We start from the raw sequence: 19436 nt of genomic DNA on the forward strand, positions 1-19436 counted from the left end.
TTGACATTAATTTATATTAAAGTGTAAATTACACATGCCTTACAAGTATACGAAGGATAAACAAGTACGTAAATTTTAGATGATGTGAATTTAAAATTAAAAAAAAAAAACTTAAACTCTTAAACTTACAACTCTACTCACCATTGTCAACCTTTCAAGCTTGTCATATGCTTGCTTCCACGAACTCGTTGTCAGCATTAATTATTTCTAATCGTAATTATTGTCACAATTAAAATTCTAAAGATGTGTTTGATAGTATAAAAAATACATAAAAAATATTATATCCAATAAATTAAATTTCATCTTTAGTATTTGACATATTATATTTTTCATGAAATTGAATTCCATGATACAATCATTAAAGTGTGTTTTTTCTTTTTTTTTATGAAAAATTCCATTTAGAGGGGATGATTTTTCTTTTCAACTAAATGCTATCAAACACACCTTAAGATCTAAAAAAAATTTAGCAATCTCTCATCTCTATTTTTTTTACTTTTAGGTGCCTCATTTGTCTCTAATATTTAAATATCAAAATTACTACAATCACAACCACTCATCTTAATTCGACCGCAACAACCAACAATACAAGAATTTTCTTTTTATATTTATTATAAAGAATAATGTGTAAAAGTTTAGTCTAATAAATAAAATATCATGTCATAAAAATCACTTTAACAAAACACATCAGCTTAAAAATTTACTTGATGTGAAAGATCAAATTATCCATAATTTAAAAGAAAACTCTAAATTCCAAACATTTAAATATTTGAATTACTAACTCATAAAACATTACATTCTTCTATTATTAATTACAAAACATAACAGAAAAGTAATATCCCTTATTTATCTTTCTTAAACTCAATTTCATTGCTCTTTCACTCTCTTATTTATATTATCTTGTGTGTCTTGGAATAAGCAATTAAAATAAAAAAATTCAATAGTTGAAATAAGAAATTTTTACTTTTTTGTATATTAAGAGTCAAATGTCACATTTTTTAATCGTTGAAGAAGTATAAGAAACTAGTTAGTTTATATTCAAATATTACTCATTGGTTATATATGTGACGTCACTTATATAAACGAGCAAATTCATACACCCATTAACGTTTTATCATAATAAAGATTTAAAATAATAATTTTATCAAATTTTAATATTTTATATATCAAAAATTAAAATATTTTATTTTTTAATTGTTAAAAGATGTATACTAGGCATGAAACCTAACTTGTTTACACCATCATGACCCACCCCATTGGCATTGGGGCTTTCAATAAAAAGGGATTTGCCCCCATTATTGACAGAAGAGAACACAGCATGCCACTGTTGTTGGTTCCGATCAGATGAAAGGCTTTCTTAAAGATATTTTAATAGAAAAAGGCTTTCTTAAAGATATTTGAATAGAAAAATGACGATTGCAAAGGCCATGTGGCTTCTCTGTCTTCTCCGATTCGAGGATCCATGCTTTAACTTTCTTATAATGGCAAACAACAACATCAATGTCAAGCCACTCCTCTTCCTTTGATTGCAGCACGATGGTTCAACCTCTCCAACAATGGGCTTCTCCCGTCAATTTGAACTATAACTTCCTCCTTCGAAATGTTGGGTCTCCTTCGATCGGTGCGATTTAGCTTGAATGGCAGAAGGCACCTCTCACGGCAACAGTGGTAGTTTTTTAATCTTTCTAACAAAAGCTCTATTCCCCCTTTGTAATGCTAGTAGTGAGGTCTATCCAATCCCCAACAAAGCTCTCCTCTATCTTTTTCTCAAGCCACAATGGCAAATTAAATAAGTCCATTTTTTAGATTATTGTTTTTATGCATTAGTGCTCTCATTTTGGCAGATGGAATAAATCATAGGTGTAAATTTATTTTTTTCTAATTAGGCATTGAAGCACATCCACGTGTTTTAAAGGTGTGTTAAAATTAAAAATAATATATATAAACATCAAATCAGAACTCACTCCGTCTAAAAAAACTGGGCTCATAGATAATAGAAGAGATTAATATTAACAATTTAAAATAAAATAGTAATGAAAAAGCACTCCCTTTGAATTTATTAGAGTTATGTGAAGCGATAAGGAGACTCTTATTAGTTTCCTGCCAAGGATATGCATGCAGATTCATGGGCAATCCTAAATGCTTCAAGAATGTCAGATTCCCCAATTTTAATTGTATTTAGTAAATGGTTTACAGAAATCTCAAGATTGAAGTGAATGGTATAAGATACTGAGATTTTTTAACTTTCAACCAAACACTGAGATTTTTTTCCAAAATATTTAAGAATCCATAAATAGTTTTTAAGACGGATGGATGTTACATAAATATTTACAACTCTCTTAGTCATGGAAAATATTTTTTAATCTTAACTCTAATTTTACAATGAAACATGCTCTAATATTTTATTTTTAATTAAAAAATAATAGCATTTATTTTTTTTTTAAAAGTTAGAAAATATCTTTCTTGATAGTTTCAATTCGCTATAAACTAGGAAAAATTAGAAAACTAAGGTTCATTATAAGGCGTCTTAGTGTTCATTTTCCCATATGAAACTGCCAAAGGCAATATATATAAAAAAGAAAAAGACCAAAATGGTCATGCCTAAATTTATTTGAAAATATTTAATTTTTTTAAAATAGTAAAAACATATTTATTTTTATATTTTTTTTAAACAAACACTTAAAATACAAAATTAAAAATGAATATAAAAGTCAAAATTAAAAATTAAAATACGAAAGAGAATAACACTTTATACTTTGAATTTTGCAGAAGAAAAAATAAAATAACTGTTTTAACAACTCAAAAGAGTTATTAACAACATTGCTATTGTCAAGTTTCATTCGTTGCATAAAAAATGTTGGAAAATAAAAAGGGATGGGTAGGAGCCTAAATAAGAGGCATTTTCATGGACCCATATAAATTATAATGCTAATTAATGAAATTAGAATTTAGATTTTAATTAACCAAAAATTTACATACACAATAACAACAACTATATATATATATATGGCCACATCTTGGTTCACTACTTGCCAGGAAGCCAATGAATAATAAGAAAGGGTTTAGACGAGGCTGATCTCCGTCCATGCAAACACAAGGAAATGGCATACGTACGGTACGATGCAATTGATATAATTAATAATACAAGTGCATAGACGACACAGTATTTATTATTATTCATTACAAAATAGCTGCTGCGCGCACCCGCCCAAGTTCGAAGACCACTTTTTAGCTATTGCAAAGAAAACTTAAATAACATGGAGATGGAGGCACGAGGAAAGGAATACAATCTTAGAACTGAAAGCTAAAAGAATATATAAGTATATATATTATATGAATATATGTGACCTCGAGTTAAGGTCACTCAACATTCTACTATCATACCTCTGTCACGGAATTGAATAAACCTCGAATAAGGAATAACCAAACCCAAGTACCCCCCCCCCCCCCCCCCCCCCCCAGCAGTGCCCGCGTGGACCCCTTTTTCTACTACCTAATTTAGGAACTTTCTAGTGTTCAGAGGGGTCGAGTGTGTCGGCCGCTCGCCCTGCCACAAAGCAGAGCATTCTTTGGAATGGGATATTCATCCCTTAGCGAAGTAGAATCCGTATAAACTCTAAGGTAAAATTGTTGTCCCAGATACTGTCGTGCCCAAAACTCCGATCTCAGATTCCACATTCCCACATTGTCCAGCGCTACATAAATGGCCGTCCATGATTTCGGATACACCTGCAATTTTGTTTTGGGTCAGAGATCTCGTTCTCCCAATGAATAACTCGTCACCAGTGCACACCCAAATGGTAGTAGTGACCGCGAGTTCTCGTCTATCCATGACTATGGGCAAATGAAGGAAAAGATTGAAGGGGTTTCATCTCTAACCTGGACAGTGCATCGAGCGACTCCATCTCGGAGATTATATTCATTCCTACTGGCTGTCGACCACGTCCCTCCATCCATTCTGCATTTCAAGATTTAATTTTAGATGGCATCGTTTAGACTAGTTTGGCATATGCATGGTTTGATAATGCTAAAACTGTGCTTACCCGACTACAAAGAAAGAGTAGCCATCAAAGTGGTAACTTTGAACGATGTCCTCGTAGTTTTCAAAAACAATTTCAATGAATGCCCTGTAGTCGATGCCCATCACCGCCGTGTCAAGGTACATTCCGCCACCGTAAGGGTTCTCGGCTATGCTTCCGACGCGAAAAACGCCGCTGATCTTGAAGAAGTCTGCCAGCTTGAGAGGAGTGTCTGCCGGCACAAAGGAGACACTGTTGATTGCGTATCTTTGCTTGCCATTGATGAGGCCAGCAGAACTGGCCAGCCTGATGGTCTTGGTTGTGTTTATGAGCCCATAGTGGTATGAGCCTTGCGGGTTAGGCCTCGGCCCGCTGGCTGTCAGATTAGTCCTGAATAAACAATACACTGTAAATTCCATGCCACGCCACCGGTGCTAACTTGATTAGGATAAAAGTAGAGTTGATGATGAAGGTGATCATTATCGGAGAAGAAAGAGTGTCATTTATGGTACCTGATGGATCGAGCTTGGTTGATGGACCAGTCGATCTGAATGGTCGGGCCACCGGGAGGTGGCCCAGAGACCGGACCCGCAGAGTTGCTGTAGTGAAGAACGCCAGTGGTGGTGAGGACCTGAGAGGTGAAACGGGTAGAGACAACTATGTAGTAGTCTTGGCCTGGCTGATCACAAGTGATTAAAACCGAGTAAGATTGTCCAAGATGAACATCCAAGGAAGAGTAGGTGGTTTGGAGAGTGTGTGTTCCCTCCACCTCCACCAACTTCATCTTGTGGTTTTGAATCCGGAAGTTGAGTGAATTCTGCAATCCGACGTTCGATATTCTAAGCCGATAAGTCTTTCCTGTAATCATCATCAAATGGTAAAATGAGTGATCCTGCAGCAAAGGGCAAAGTAACACAATGGTATATTTTTTGAAGATGGTGAGGACTGACCCTGTTCAACTGTGAGGGAAAAACCATTAGGCCCACGGCCATTGATAAGAATGCCATCAGGAAACGGTAGCTTCTTGCCTCGGTCTAATTTTGTCTTCAAATCCTGGGCCAGATACAATTTGATTTGCTTCCATTAGCCGGCCATATAAAACAAAGGCAAAGAATAATAAAACTAAGTAGTTAAAGTTTTTTTGAGTTGAATAGAAAATTTGAAACCAAACCAGCCCAATGATTGGACTTGATATGGGCACATGATGATGTATCTAGTCAATGGCAGGCAGATTGTCTTCGGTCCAATAACTGCTGCAGACAAATTCTCTTGTTTTGGATTTAACACGGAAACGTGGCCCAAAAGAAAGACTATCCAGGCATTTTGAGCCCGGCCCACAGGAAAAATTAATAGCATTCGTTCGGTTCAACAAGACAAAGACTAAAGAATAAATCCAACCCAGCCGAGGGCCCAGCATTATGCTCAAGTTTTGTTTCAATCAAAACTGACAAGAGGACAAGTTTTGGAATAGGAATTATATCCTCTTTAATCGGGGGGCGGGGGGGAGGGGACGGAGATGATTGCAAGTTGGGCTGGTTGCCTTTATGAACTCACATGAATTTTCATCCACTGAGATCCAGTGCACTAAAAGCCAACTGCTTCATCGTTAAATTTCTAAACTGAAATGTAGGTGCCCTTAACTAATGGCTAGTAAAAAACCAAAACTAGCTAGGGAGGAGTAGTCAAACCCCTGAAAAGAACCCTAATTTTTGCCTTTCCAACAGAAATTCCTCTTGTGCTTAATTTTGACTCTTAAATTTTTAACAAAACAAAACTAATTAAATCATTTTAAGTCAACTATTCGGCAATAAACCATGACAGCAAGCCTAGCTTTTAAGACTTTCAACTGAAAAAAGATTAAAAATAACTTATTCCTTTTGAACTGTTCAAGCAAGTCTTCTTAAGTATGTTACCTTGTGACCAATAAATCACACATTTGAGTATAAATAAACCCCTCCACATGAAAAATAAGAAAACGAATGCATACACATACAACTCTCCCTTAATTCTCATCGCAAAAGTAAAAATTCTTATACATGAAAAAAGCTTCACTCCTCCCTTTATAATTGAGATTTGAGAAGTCATAAAGTTCAATCTCTTGATCTCGTATTATAGACTTAAAATGTCTTTTTCTTTTTTCTTATTCCAAACAAGGTGTCAGTATTTTGCATAGGCTCTTTTAGGTTGGCCTTGTAATATTGTACCTAAAAAGTAATGAAAAAAATAAAAACCAAGTCCAAGTTTTGCCCCCACTTGACATGTGATAAGAATAGTTGGGAATGAGCTGTCTGCACTCCCTTATTTCGTCCAGCTGGACTCCACTCCGAAAGCACATGACTCTTCCCAACTCATTTATTTCACCACTCCTCCTAACTATAGACCTCGAAAGAAATGCGGGGTCAAATCTATCCAGCTGTTAATTGCTGTACTCTTAACGACCCACGAAAAGTCATTCTACGTACTCTTTAGTCACCGACACTGGCACACGACCAAATCAACGTTAAGGTGCACCCCCCCAACGTTAGACCACTGGGTTCACTCTACTAACCCGATCGGTTTTAAAATTCAAAACTCAGGATCCAACTGAACCCATCGAAGAATTAATAAATTTGAGTCAACCCACCTCCCCTTATGTGGTTCCCTTGTCACTTGGAGCCCAAAAAGTACACTAACTGGAAGGGGAGCCATGATAAACTCAATTTCACATCAATAATATAGTGAAAGTGATATCGGATGCACCCATAATAATCTCTTAACTAATCCTTTGAAAACAGAGCGAGGTGGGCAAGAGTGAATGGTTATTACCGTGTGATTAGATTTGTACCAATCCCCGATGAGGATGGTGTGGTCGCCAGCAGGGTCGGGGAAGGGGACGGGTATTCTGGGCCGGCTGAGGATTCGGATGCCCCCAAAGCCGCCGGCGGCCTTGTGGAACGCAAGGGAAGGGAAATAGTAAAAGCTTCCAATTTGGTCCTTCACTTGGAGGATGTAAGTGAAGTTCCTGCCTGGAGGAATTGGGCATGTTGTTCCATAGACTCCATCTTCATAGGAATTCCTCCTCTGTTGAATCCCACTCCTGCATTTCCCAAATAAAGAATGATTAATTTAAAGAGACTTGCCACTTAAAACATTTCATTCAAAAAAAAAATTTTGCAAACCCTTGGAGAACGTGTCGTATACTTCATTCCATGTCGTTCAATTATTAAATGCTTTTTTGATTTCCAGTTTCTTCCGGCGTCGTGCATTATAGATTTAAGCGACAAACACGAAATTTCAGGCTTGTCTTATTCCTTGCTAATCAGACACTAAGCAACAAAAACACCAATCACGAGCAAGAACAGAGGAGCCATTGATTTAAGATTCCTGGACGATTTGACACCGAGTGAGAACCTGAAAATGTCGGACAGAAAATGCTGCCGAGATTCTTCCAGCCATTGATGTACAGAATGAGAGTGAGTACAGATTCTCAGCTTTTTCAAGCCCTTTGTCCAGATTCAATGGCAAGAGCACAATGTTCAAGGAATGTTCAAGGAAGGGACGACTAGATTTGTCCCGCTGGTGGTGGACGGGTCACGTGCAGACCCACCGCCTAACAAATTTTGCTTTTAGAGGAATGTCTTGTAGCTAAAGTTCAAGAATGAATTATTAGGCCATCAGAGCCATTTAGGGAGTAATTAGCAACTTAGCATGCCAATAAAAATAAACGGATTAATTATGGATCCACAATGATGATTTTTTTAAATAAAAATAAAAATAAAATCTTGGGTCAATTTTATAAACGCACTTGAAATCATTATTGGAAACATGATTCTTTTTGGAATGCTACAAGTTTTCACTCCTCCTTTTTAACAGTAAAGCTTGAATATTTTATGTGAGAAGCTTAGCCTAAACCCTTGATATATTCACAATTACATTGACTATTGAAAAAATGAGCTACTATCGCAGGCTTAATTACTCGACCTAATAGGTCTAAACTATAAACCTCAGATTCAGTGAGCAATGAACACAATGTTTCTATCACATGTTCCAGACCTGCAATTTTATGACATTCTCACGAAATGTTCACAAGAAAGTGGCATTAAAGATAATATGATAAATAGTACACATTACTTAAAAGTGTTGGTTTGAGATTAGTGGTTTTTCTTGATTTCTTCTCGACTTTTATCTTCACAGAATTCATTTATTCTTCACTTTATTCTTTACCAAATTGGAAGAGATTTCATGAAGAAGTGGCAATAAACAAACTCGATTGTGGGCTCCTCCAAACAAACAAAAACCAGATGACTTTAACGCAGGATTGCAGATCTGCGTTGGCTAGTGCGACATTGGCCACTTTGCTCAAATTTCTAAAGCATTGTAAGTGATCAACGCAAAGTGTGAAAGGGGAAAACAAAAAAAAAAAAAATCTCTAACCAGGAGAGGAGAAAGGGCTCATCCAAGCTGTTAAACACATTGACGATGAGATTGTCGTTGGTAACCGAGTAGATATCAGGGCCTGGGAATTGGCCATTGACGAGAATGCCCTGCAAATAGCAATCGTACGGATCAGAGATCGAAATCATCACTTAGCCTTAGCCACTACTACTCCAAATGTCTGAACACAAACCTGTTGGCGAACACCGAGAGGGTAGATGTCTCCGTAAGTGACATTCCAGTTGAAGAACCTGTACGGATCTTCAGCTCCAGCAATGGCTAAAAGGAGCGCCGCCACAGTGACCCATAGCCTGACCACCAAATTTAGCTGCATTTTGAGCAGCGTATAGGAAGAGGGAGGGAGGGAGGGAGAGAGAGAGAGAGAGACAGTGGAGGAGAGGTGTGAGGAGTGGTAGCAGTATACTTAAAAAGAGGTGGGAAAGGGGAAGGGAGGGGGTAGAGGGAAAAGTGAATGATGTGGGATGGATGGATGGCTATTCAAAGTGCAGTACAGGAAGAGGGAAATTAACTAACAAGATTAAACATACATACAAATTGAAATTACAATCCATCTCAGCTTGTGGTAACAGTTTATAAACAAATTTTAAATTTTTACGTATTCACTGGGGGTTGCCCCTATGAGTATGAGCTATGATACAATATATTAACATCATAGAAATGCCAGTTTTTATTAAAACTTAAAAAAAAAAAAAAAAAAAGAGAGATCGTAACAGCACGTGAATATTACTGTTTTTGGGGGAGGTGGGACTGTCGGTGCGTACAGGAAACGGCGTCGTGCAGGGGCCGTGATGTTCCTCACATGGGGATGTTATATGTTGTGGGTGGGGTGTTGGGAGGCTTGTTTTTGTTGGGGATGAAGTTTTGGCGCCTTCTTCTTCTACTTACTCTCAGATTGCATGTGCTCTCTCTCTCTTAACCTGTCCTATGACCCACTTCTCCTCCACTCATTTCTTTCTTCCTAAGTTAAAAAATGGCATTTGTGTCCAACAAATAGATAAAATGCCACTTATTTCTTCCTTCTTGCTGCTACTACTGGTACATCCTACGTGACACTGACATTACTTGGTACAATTTTGGGATTGTAATATAAGAGGAGTGAAAAATGATGGAACTATAGTTAAAGCTGTAACCATGTTTATCAATTCGAGTAAGGGTTTGATTATCATCCATTTATAAGCTACACAAAATATAGCAATGGCTTAGTTTGCCCTTTACAGTTAGAGGGTGTTTATTAACCAAGATAAGATGGAGGAAAAGTTAGATATGAGAAATATTCTAAATGTTTGATATTTTTAATATATTTGTTAAACTTATCTAATTATTTTTAAAAAAATCCCTCACATAATCTCTTATATCTCTCTTTTAAGATAAATTTATCTGATCTTCCCCTCAAATAAATTTATTTAACATTTTATAGATAAGTCTCAATTACTTATATGTCTATGTAAGATAGTTAATACTATTTAATATATTTTTAAAATTTAAATTTATTAAAAAAAATTATTCATTTAAGTCTTATAATTAATATTATTTAATACATTTTTAAATTATCATATATTTTGATAATTTTTAAAATTTAAATTTATCTCCCTCTATATATATATATTATTAACTAATACAATTCATTTCATTAATTTTTAAATTATTTTATTTAATTTTATATTTAATTATCTATTATGAAAATATATTTTGACCATTTTTAATTATCTAGATAGAATTATTGTAATTCCAACAATAATTATTTTTATTTTTCAACTCTTTTTAAATCTCTTTATGAATATGGATTTATAAAATAAAATTTTAATTTTAATTTTAATTTTTTTAACAATTCATATTAATCATAAAATACTATTTTAATAATAAATTTGTTGTTGATGTTAACAAACAATTTTGAATGAGTTTGGTAATAGGGATATTTTGATAAAAAAAACTCTTATCTTATTATTTATCATATGCATTAATAAATATATAGAAAAAAAAGTCTAATTATTAGTGAATTTTAAAAAATTTAACAAATTTAATGCATAAAAATCTTGGAATACTTCCTACCCTTAACTTAACCATTCCATATATTAATCCGGAAAGTATTCCAAACTTACCCTAATATCTCTTATCTTACTCATTTTAACAAATGCCTTCTTAATATACAATAACTACTACTAATTTCAGTTACTTATTTCAACTATGAACCGAATGTGAAAGAACATAAAATCATTCATTCCAGGGCGCTCCAATCTAGGGACGGATCCAAGGGTTGAGGTGGGGAGGGGCTAAAGCTTGTGCCGACCCTCCCCAAACTTGCCTATGGATGGAACATTAGAGACAATGAATCTATTTGACTATTGATTTTGTATATATATATATATACATACATACATACACACAACCCCTTAGATGTGCCCGTGCTCCAATCGTAACCTCACTTGTATAAGGGCTACTGCATCCTGCGAATATTAAAGGTGTGCTTGATAGTATGAAAATTTAATGAAAAATATTACATTCGAGAAATTGAATTATATCTTTACTATTTGACACATTGCATTTTTCATATAATTGAATTGCATGATACAACCATTAAATTATGTCTTGACCTATTTTTCATAAAAAAATTCATTTAAGGATAATTTTTATTTTTCATACAAGTTAAAAAATATTTTCTTTTCTAAGGGGACGTTTGTTAAAATGAGTAACATAAGAGGTATCAAGATAAGCTTAAAATACATTCCGGATCAAGATATGGAATAATCAAGATAAGGCTGGAAAACATTTCAAGATTTCTATCAGAGTATTTGTTAAATTTTTTGGAATCCATTGATAATTGTATTTTTTTATTTTTATGTATTTGTTAATGCATATGATAAGTATTAAGATAAGAGTTTTTTTTTTATCAAAATATCCATATTATTAAATTTATGATTAAAATATTATTTTATGATTAATATGAATTGTCAAAAAAATAAAAATAATATTTTATTTTCTAAATTCTTGTTAAAAAATAAATTTAAAAGGAGTTAAAAAGTAGAAATAATTATTATTAGAAAAAATAATTTCACCTAGATAATTAAAAATGGACAAAACATATTTTCATAATAGATAATAAAATATAAAATTAAATAAAATAATTTAAAAATTGGTGAAATGAAATTTATTAGTTAATAAAATATATATATAGAGAAAAAGAGAAATTTAAATTTTAAAAATCAATGAAATGAATAATGTCATTTAAATTTTAAAAATTGTCAAAACATATAACAATTTAAAAATATATTAAATAATATTAATTATGAGACTTAAATAAATAAATTTTTTAATAAAGTTAAATCTTTAAAATACATTAAATGGCATTAACTATCTTACAAGGGGCATATAAATAATTGAGTTTTATCTTGAAAGAGCCAGATAAATTTATCTGAGGGGGGAGGTCGGATAAATTTATTTTGAAATGAAGAGATAAGAGGTTTTTCTGAAAATGATCAAATAAATTTAACAAACACGTTGGAAAGACCAAACATTTGAAATGCTTCTCATATCTGACATTTTTTCCCTCTTGGTTAACAAACACCCCTAACTAAATACTATCAAATGGGACTAATTTCACCTTCAAATGGGTTAATAACATTAATTTCACATTAAAACATATACATGTATATATATTACAGAAAAAAACATAATATATATATGTGATTTTCAAAGATTAATTAAAAATAAACAAAAAAAAATTCTCATTATAAAATTAAGAGTTATCCTTTGATCGTGCTTGGGTCGAGAATAGGTGAAACGAACGGCCAATCGCCAGTAGGAGCAGTTTGCGCGTAAAAAGATTGGCACTACTTTAATTAGCTTCACGTGCCTCCCTCTGGGAGGATCCAAATTCCTAAGTTGTGCACAGGGACGGAGCCAGCAATATTTTTTTAGTGAGGGTAAAATTTATTAAGGAAAAATTAAAAATTAAAAAATTAAAAATAAAAAATAAAAAATAATATAAATATATAAAAAAATTAACATAATTTAATCAATACCTTAATTTTTTTTAAAAAAAACTTTTTTGAGACAAAAATTGGTGAGACCTTACTACTAACTGAATAAGCGAGAGGAAGAGAGAGCTGGAGTCGGAGAGGCAGGTAGCGTCTAGCTCTAGCGAGCGATTAGCGACGGAGGGCCGGAGCCCTGAGGGGCGAGCTGGCGAGGGCGAGGCCGAGGTGGCGAGGCCGGCTAGCGATGGAGCCAGAGGCCCGAAGAGAGGTAGCAATTAGCAAGCATGAGCGACTAACGGTGATGGACTGAGCGAGGCGAGCGAGATCGACCGTAGACCGAAGAGGTGAGGGGAGGGCGAGCGGAGCGAGTCAGTGACCTCACCTCAGCGATGGCGGATGGTTCAAGTTGTCAGACGGGGAGGTTGGAGTGAGTGAGAGCGACAGAGAGGAAGCCTGCAGCCGACAGCTAGCAAGAGCGAGAGAGGGAGAAGGGCAAGGGGCTAGGGGGGGTAGGCGCCGGAAGCTTGAGCGAGAGAAGGATTGAGGGAGGGTTTTAGATTTTATACCCAGGCTTAGTGTAGGCCAAATCAATGGCGGGCCAAGGCCCTCACTGGGCCTACATTGGCTCCACCTTTGGTTGTGCATATGAATGGGAATGGCTGCTTCATCCCTCCAGGCTCTATTCCTTCCCCCAGCCAGCAAGTAGGCAACGGCATTATCGTAACACACGTATATCCAGCATTTATTTGCACATGCAAGAGAAGAGAGGGCTACCTTGTAGTAGTAGTAGTAGTAGTATTTGGATATGAATAATGCTATTGGTATATTTTGAGCTACATAAAAGTGTATTATGACAAAAATATCCCTCATAAAGCGCATGAAGACGAGAGGGGTATTTTAATCATAATACTTTTTGGTATAGCTTAAAATGTACAAAATAATATATATCTAACATGATTCTTTAGATATATATATATCGTGGACTAAACATTCTGTCTTTTATTAATTGAGGAAAGAAAATTCATTTTATACCCATCAGGCCCCAATACTAATAACAGCCTGCAAACACACCCCCCCCCCCCCCCAAAAAAAAAAAAAAGAAAAAGAAAAAAAAGTCTTTTAATATCACTAAATCAAGTTAATTACATTTTTACTTTTGATTATCTTTATTCATAATCTTATCCTCCGATATAAAGAAGAAAAAAATTCATTTTTCCGCCTTACAAGAATCTTTCAAACACCTGTCTGTTTTTTTTTTGGTCCATTTAACACAACTTATAGTTGTGGTATGAAAACTGCAAGTAAATCTAAGGGGGCTTATATATATATATATTTTACAGAAAATGTCAACTGTAAATAACCAAATAAAATAATAATAGAATAATGCTATTCATCTCAAGTCAAATAGAGATGAATATGAAATAAACAGCGATAATGTGAGAATTTATGTGGAGATAAATTTTTGCTTTTCACATTAAATGTCACATTATTATTATTATTTATTTAAAAATAATATAATTACTTATAATAATAATAATAATAATAATAATAATAATAATAATAATAATAATAATAATAGTAGACGCAGACTTGACTTGTCCATTTGAACAAAGCGGCGAAAACGCGTCGAGCTCGCATGTGCCATCATTGCGGAATCAGAGCCAGCCGTCTGGTAATTCAAACTTCAAACCTCTCTCTCTCTCTGTCTCTCTCTCTCGGGGTGGTTCATTTCAAATTCATCATCATAATTCATATTAACAAACAAGCCGCATCATGTCTTCCAAATTTTATTATAAAAAGTGTTTTCCCGCCCTTAGAAATTGATTGAACTTGAAAAGGCGATTCAAAACAAATGGAGAAACAACTATGTATGTATACAGCATAGCTAACTGTTCAATCACTTTGCTGGGTGGGGGTGTGGGACCTATTGACCGCAATTAGTGGACACATTTAATACCTAAAAGATTAAAGTCATAATCAGAGAGAGAGGGATGCTTGAACTTCAAGACAAAGACTCATAAATGACCTGCATCCCCACAATTGCACTAACCGAAGACTAGGATAGTGTATACTGGGTAGCCCCCTCTATATAGTTCTTGGGTCCGAATAGGAAAAGGAAAAGGAAAAGCTGACCATCTAATTGATAGTAAGTGCCTGCAACGGCAAACGAAGCCGAAGTCAATCCGGTACTCATATTGGGCTCCGAGAGGGTGTCTTTTTTTAAAGGCTTATAAACCTTTTAAATCTTTTTACTTTTAAACTGTGTAAAATTTAAAAACTAAATATAATGTATTTAAATAAATATTGTTTAAACTGTTAGTTAAATACTTATGTTTAATTTTAAAAAAATTGATAAAGCTATCAGAATTTGTCAAAAAAATAAAAATGAAATAATATAAATAATATTTATAAAAAATTAATTTTTAATAAAAATAAATTATAAATTAATATACAACTGATAAAATTATTATAATTACACGTTGATAAAGTATATATAATTATTAAAAAATATATTAATACAATATATATGTTAAATATATATACACACATCCAATAGAGGAGGAAGCAACGATGATGAAGGTGCAGATGGCAGACGGCAGACGCCTACGACGGACATGGAGGAGACAGCAGTTGATGACAACGATCGAACGATCGAAATTGGAGAGAGGCGGCAACAACAGTGAGATGAAAGAGATGGGTAGATTGGAAATTAAGAAGTTGTGTGCAGATAAATCTATTTTTTATTTGATTAACGAAATAAACTATCAAAAGTTTATTTGGAAAAGTTGAGAGGGGGGGGGGGGGGGGGAATTTTGAAAACACTGCTAAAATAGCTTATAAATTTATTAACGTTTAAGTTTGCAGATTTTAACAAACATGTAACAAAAGAAATTAGGTAGCTTATAAGTGGTCAAACGAGTAAGCCAAACACCCTCCTAAAAGCTGTGCTTAATCGTTTTGGTGGTGTGAAGTGAACTGCCATCACACCACCAATATCGGGAGAATTTGCAAGGTTTAATAACTGAGGACAATATTGGTAACCTAGTAACTTCTATCGCCACTCAATATGAAACCCCTTTACTTTTCCAAGTCCTGTCCACTTCCAAGAGATTTAGAAAGTAGATTACAAAGAAGGATTCTGTCTCTGTATTTCACCTGATAAGATTTGTGTAAGGAAATCATTTCTAGTTCCAAACAGAGTGTTAAAAGCCCTCTAAAAACACGTGAGTGGATGGGAGGGGGTTAGTGTCCTCTCTCCTATTAATTCTTGGACTATGTTATAGGTACTTTATGAGCTACATTATGAACTATACAATGCATTATAAATGATAAAAATATCTCTCACATTTCACCGTCTCGCCTCACCGCATCTCAGTGTCTTGTGCCACCTCACTACCTTAAGTGAAAGGTATTTTAGTCATACGTCTTACCGCTTCACGTCGTCTCACCATCTCATTCCATCACCTTAGGTGAAGAGTATTTTGAACATTTTAGTTACATTATATAACTTATAATGTAATCCATAGAGTACTAATAATATTTTTCTTTATTCTTAAATCACTTTTTCTTTATTCTTAAATCACTCAGGAATGGGTCGGGCCCCATCTGCTATCCAAAACTAACGATAAATTTCTGATTGAACTTGAACATCAAACTTTTGACTCGGGGGATTTGGAACAAACAAAAACCCTTAATTATGATGATTTGGAAAATTTCTCTAAATTGCAGAAAACACGCTACATTGATATCATGCAGAAAGTTGAAGATGCTCTTGACAAAGGATCTGGTGTTTCCGGAGGATGATCCTGAGAATGAAATTGTTATCATCCACAATTTCGTCCGAGATAAGTTTAGTTTCCAGAGCTTGAATCACTTGTTCAGCATCTGATTGATTATGACACAGTCGTTAAAAAGATTGGGGAATGAGATGGACTTACCCCTCATTGATTTTGGAAGGGGTTTTACCCTCGGATAATATTATGGTAGTTTCTGTTGCAGCATCAACCACTAGTGGTAAACCCCTTCCAGAGGATGTCCTCCAAAAGACAATCGATATGTGGGTTCTCGCTCTTGATTCAGGAAGGGAAAAGGTCTTGGATTTTGTTAAGAGCAGTAGAATGGGATATATATTGCACCAAATCTTTCTGCAAATGTTGGGAGTGCAGTTGCTGCAAAATTATGGGGACTGCTGGTGGTGTGTTAGCATTAGCTAGGATGCATGCTTGCAATATGCAGCTTCCCGCTGCTAAGAAAAACAACTTAGCAGGATTTTCTACTGCAACATCGCAGTTCTATGCAGGTTATCTCGAGCAAGCAGAAATATTTCAGAGCCCACCCCCTTCTCTAATGACGTGTGCCTGCCGACTGCTGGCTGCTAATTCAACACTTGCAGCACGTGTCTATTCTACAAGGGGAGATTCAACTGGAAAGACAGAAAGATCCTTTCAGGAAGGAATTCGTAAGAGATTTGAGAAATGGCAGGAGCCGCCTCCTTGCAAAGCAGCCTAAACCCCTTCCGGTCCCTAATTCTAAGCACAAAAAGAAAGCGAGGTGGTTGGCACTGAGAAACACCAAGGAATACACCATTTCGAGCACAACTTTAATTTGACTTTGAAAAACTCTTCAAGGAATATATTATTTTGATGTTTGGCCCAATTTTCAATCACCAAAATTTGGTATTGGTGAATAATATCTTTTTTTATTTTATTTTCAATTTTACCCCTAATTGTATAACTTCAAAATAATTTATTCTCTTTATATCCTTTATCACTTTTATTATATTTATATATTTTAAGTAATAATTAAAAATATAAATTAAATTATTATAAAAAATATATACCGATAAAAATATTTTATTAAGATCTATAAAATAAGTATAATATTTAATATATTTTATAGATACCATGTTAATACAAAATGAACTATTTTTATTTATGTATATGAAAGTTTTTTATTTTAATAATTACTTAATAGAAAGAAAATATTCTTAATGTAAAAACTTAATAATATAATAAAAAGTAATAACATTTTCATTAATTTAAATTAAAGATACATGATGAAAATAGAAAAAAAGTTTAAAATAAAAACATGGTTTAAAAATAAATACTTTCTATTCCTATTCTTAATTAGAATAACATATTTTGTAAAAAATTTAAAAAAATTGAGAGTAATTTTTATTTTTTTTTGTAAAATGTGACTAATTATTTTTAATTATATTATGCTAAGTTAAATAAATAAATTAATATTTACTAAATATTTATTTATAAAATATTCTTTAAAAAATCTTTTTTACACTAAGGGTGTGTTTGATAATATGAAAAAAGCATGAAAAATGTCCCATCCAAAGAATTGAATTCCATCTTAGGTGTTTAACACACTATATTTTTTATAGAATTGAATTCTATGGTACAACTATTAAAATATATTTTTGATTATTTTTCATGAAAAATTCTATCTAAAAGGAGATGATTTTTATTTTTCATATAAGTTAGAAAACACTTTCCATTCCACTTAAATGCTATAAACACACACCCTAATTTGATGTTACACATCGGAGATAGCATCAATTTGGTGTTAAAACTTTTGACGTAAAATACTGTTGGACACCAAATTCTCGCTCCAATTGATGTCAAAGTTGGAGTTACTCTTAAGGAAGATGAAGGAAAGGTATGCTATGACAGACAGGAGAAAGCTGGCAACCAGGATGCAGTTTCGTGTTCCTGAAGACAGTCCTTTCGGTGATGGATACGTTCAGGGATTCGGAATGCTGGGCCAGGCTGCAAGCACCAAGTTGCGTGCATTGGCTGGTAAAAGCAAACTAGCTGCAAAAGTAGCTAAGAAGTCCAAGCAGAAGCATTATGGAACAAGAAGTGATGCTACCTCAGGAGTGCAATTTTGTTCGCCCTAAAAAACGGGGTGACCATCACCTTCACAATTTCTGTGAGGGTGAAAAAGTAACGAAACGGCATGAACAAACTAGCTGCAAAAGTAGCTAAGAAGTCTAAGCAGAAGCATTATGGAACAAGAAGTGATGCTACCTCAGGAGTGCAATTTTGTTCACTCTAAAAAACGGGGTGACCATCACCTTCACAATTTCTGTGAGGGTGAAAAAGTAACGAAACGGCATGAAAATGTTAATTATCGTTCCGTTACTTTTTCACCCTCACATAAATTGTGAGGGTAATGGTCACCCGTTAAAACGGTCGAACAAAATCGCACTCCTACCTCAGGGCTTAACCTTAACTTTAGCCTTTACACCTGTGCATGCGATTGAGCTGTCAAGTCCACTGGGTCATGCAAATCTGCTTGCCAGAGGAACTCAAAGCTGCTACTTTTCAGGAACACGAACTTTTTTCAAATATCAAGCGGACCTGAATCGATCCATATCAGATTTCGTACAGATGTTTCCTAGTTGTTCTAAATACATCAGAAGTGAGGTTTGTTTTAGGGTGTGAGATTTATTTTATATCATGCTGTATGTATTAACTTATGCCATGACTTATTTAGCATTAATCTATATAGATGTACAATCTATTATTTAATAAATGAATTTATTTCCTCCAATTAGGGTTTCTCTGTCTCAAGTTCTCTATTTCAACATGATATCAAATTCACCATTCAAACCCTAGTTGCAACCGCAGCCTCCTTGCTTCCGCAACGCTGTTGCCAGACTCCTCCAATTAGCTCCGGCGTGCGTCCTCTCCCTTCCAGCAGCCTCCCGCTCCTCGCTGCACTCTGTCCATTGTTGCCACCGCAACCATCAAATCTCACTGCCTTCTCCAAATTTGTCACCACAGTCGCTGCCACTAGCCGATGCCACCAGATCATGCTGCCTTATCCAAATTTGTCACCATAATCGCTGTTTTCAATGAGCTATAGGAGCTTGTCTTGGAAGCTATTTTCAATGAGTACACACCCTCAACTAAGAATCATCCCTCTGCTTCCTAAGAATTGCTTGCTCGTTTTCGTTCCGTCTCTTCTACCTTCGAGTTGACTCGAAATTCATTGAGTC

The 19436-nt window shown here is 34.6% G+C and overlaps 1 protein-coding gene and 1 pseudogene across 1 annotated transcript; one reads left to right on the plus strand and one right to left on the minus strand.

Annotated features, from left to right (window-relative positions):
* Positions 1-3091: 3091 nt before the first annotated feature.
* On the minus strand, positions 3092-8998 carry LOC127808689 (L-ascorbate oxidase homolog). The gene is made up of 8 exons (XM_052347258.1): positions 8623-8998; positions 8430-8539; positions 6822-7092; positions 4967-5069; positions 4529-4874; positions 4041-4406; positions 3877-3955; positions 3092-3726 (listed from the first exon to the last, which is right to left on the minus strand). The coding sequence occupies exons 1-8, from the start codon at positions 8761-8763 to the stop codon at positions 3514-3516; spliced, it is 1629 nt and encodes a 542-aa protein (XP_052203218.1). The 5' UTR covers positions 8764-8998; the 3' UTR covers positions 3092-3513.
* A 3670-nt stretch (positions 8999-12668) lies between these two features.
* On the plus strand, positions 12669-18879 carry LOC127808606 (U4/U6 small nuclear ribonucleoprotein Prp31 homolog; annotated as a pseudogene).
* The last annotated feature ends 557 nt before the right edge of the window (positions 18880-19436 follow it).

Source organism: Diospyros lotus, chromosome 8 (assembly GCF_014633365.1).
Source record: "Diospyros lotus cultivar Yz01 chromosome 8, ASM1463336v1, whole genome shotgun sequence".
Lineage (NCBI taxonomy): Eukaryota > Viridiplantae > Streptophyta > Magnoliopsida > Ericales > Ebenaceae > Diospyros > Diospyros lotus.

Bases quoted from the DNA above. Each gene is read 5' to 3' on its own strand.
- LOC127808689 (XM_052347258.1), bottom strand. From the start codon at position 8,763: ATGCAGCTAAATTTGGTGGTCAGGCTATGGGTCACTGTGGCGGCGCTC. The intron at 5,070-6,821 runs GTAATAACCATT...TATCTGGCCCAG, and splicing joins GGTACAAATCTAATCACACG to GATTTGAAGACAAAATTAGA. The intron at 4,407-4,528 runs GTACCATAAATG...TTGTTTATTCAG, and splicing joins AACCAAGCTCGATCCATCAG to GACTAATCTGACAGCCAGCG.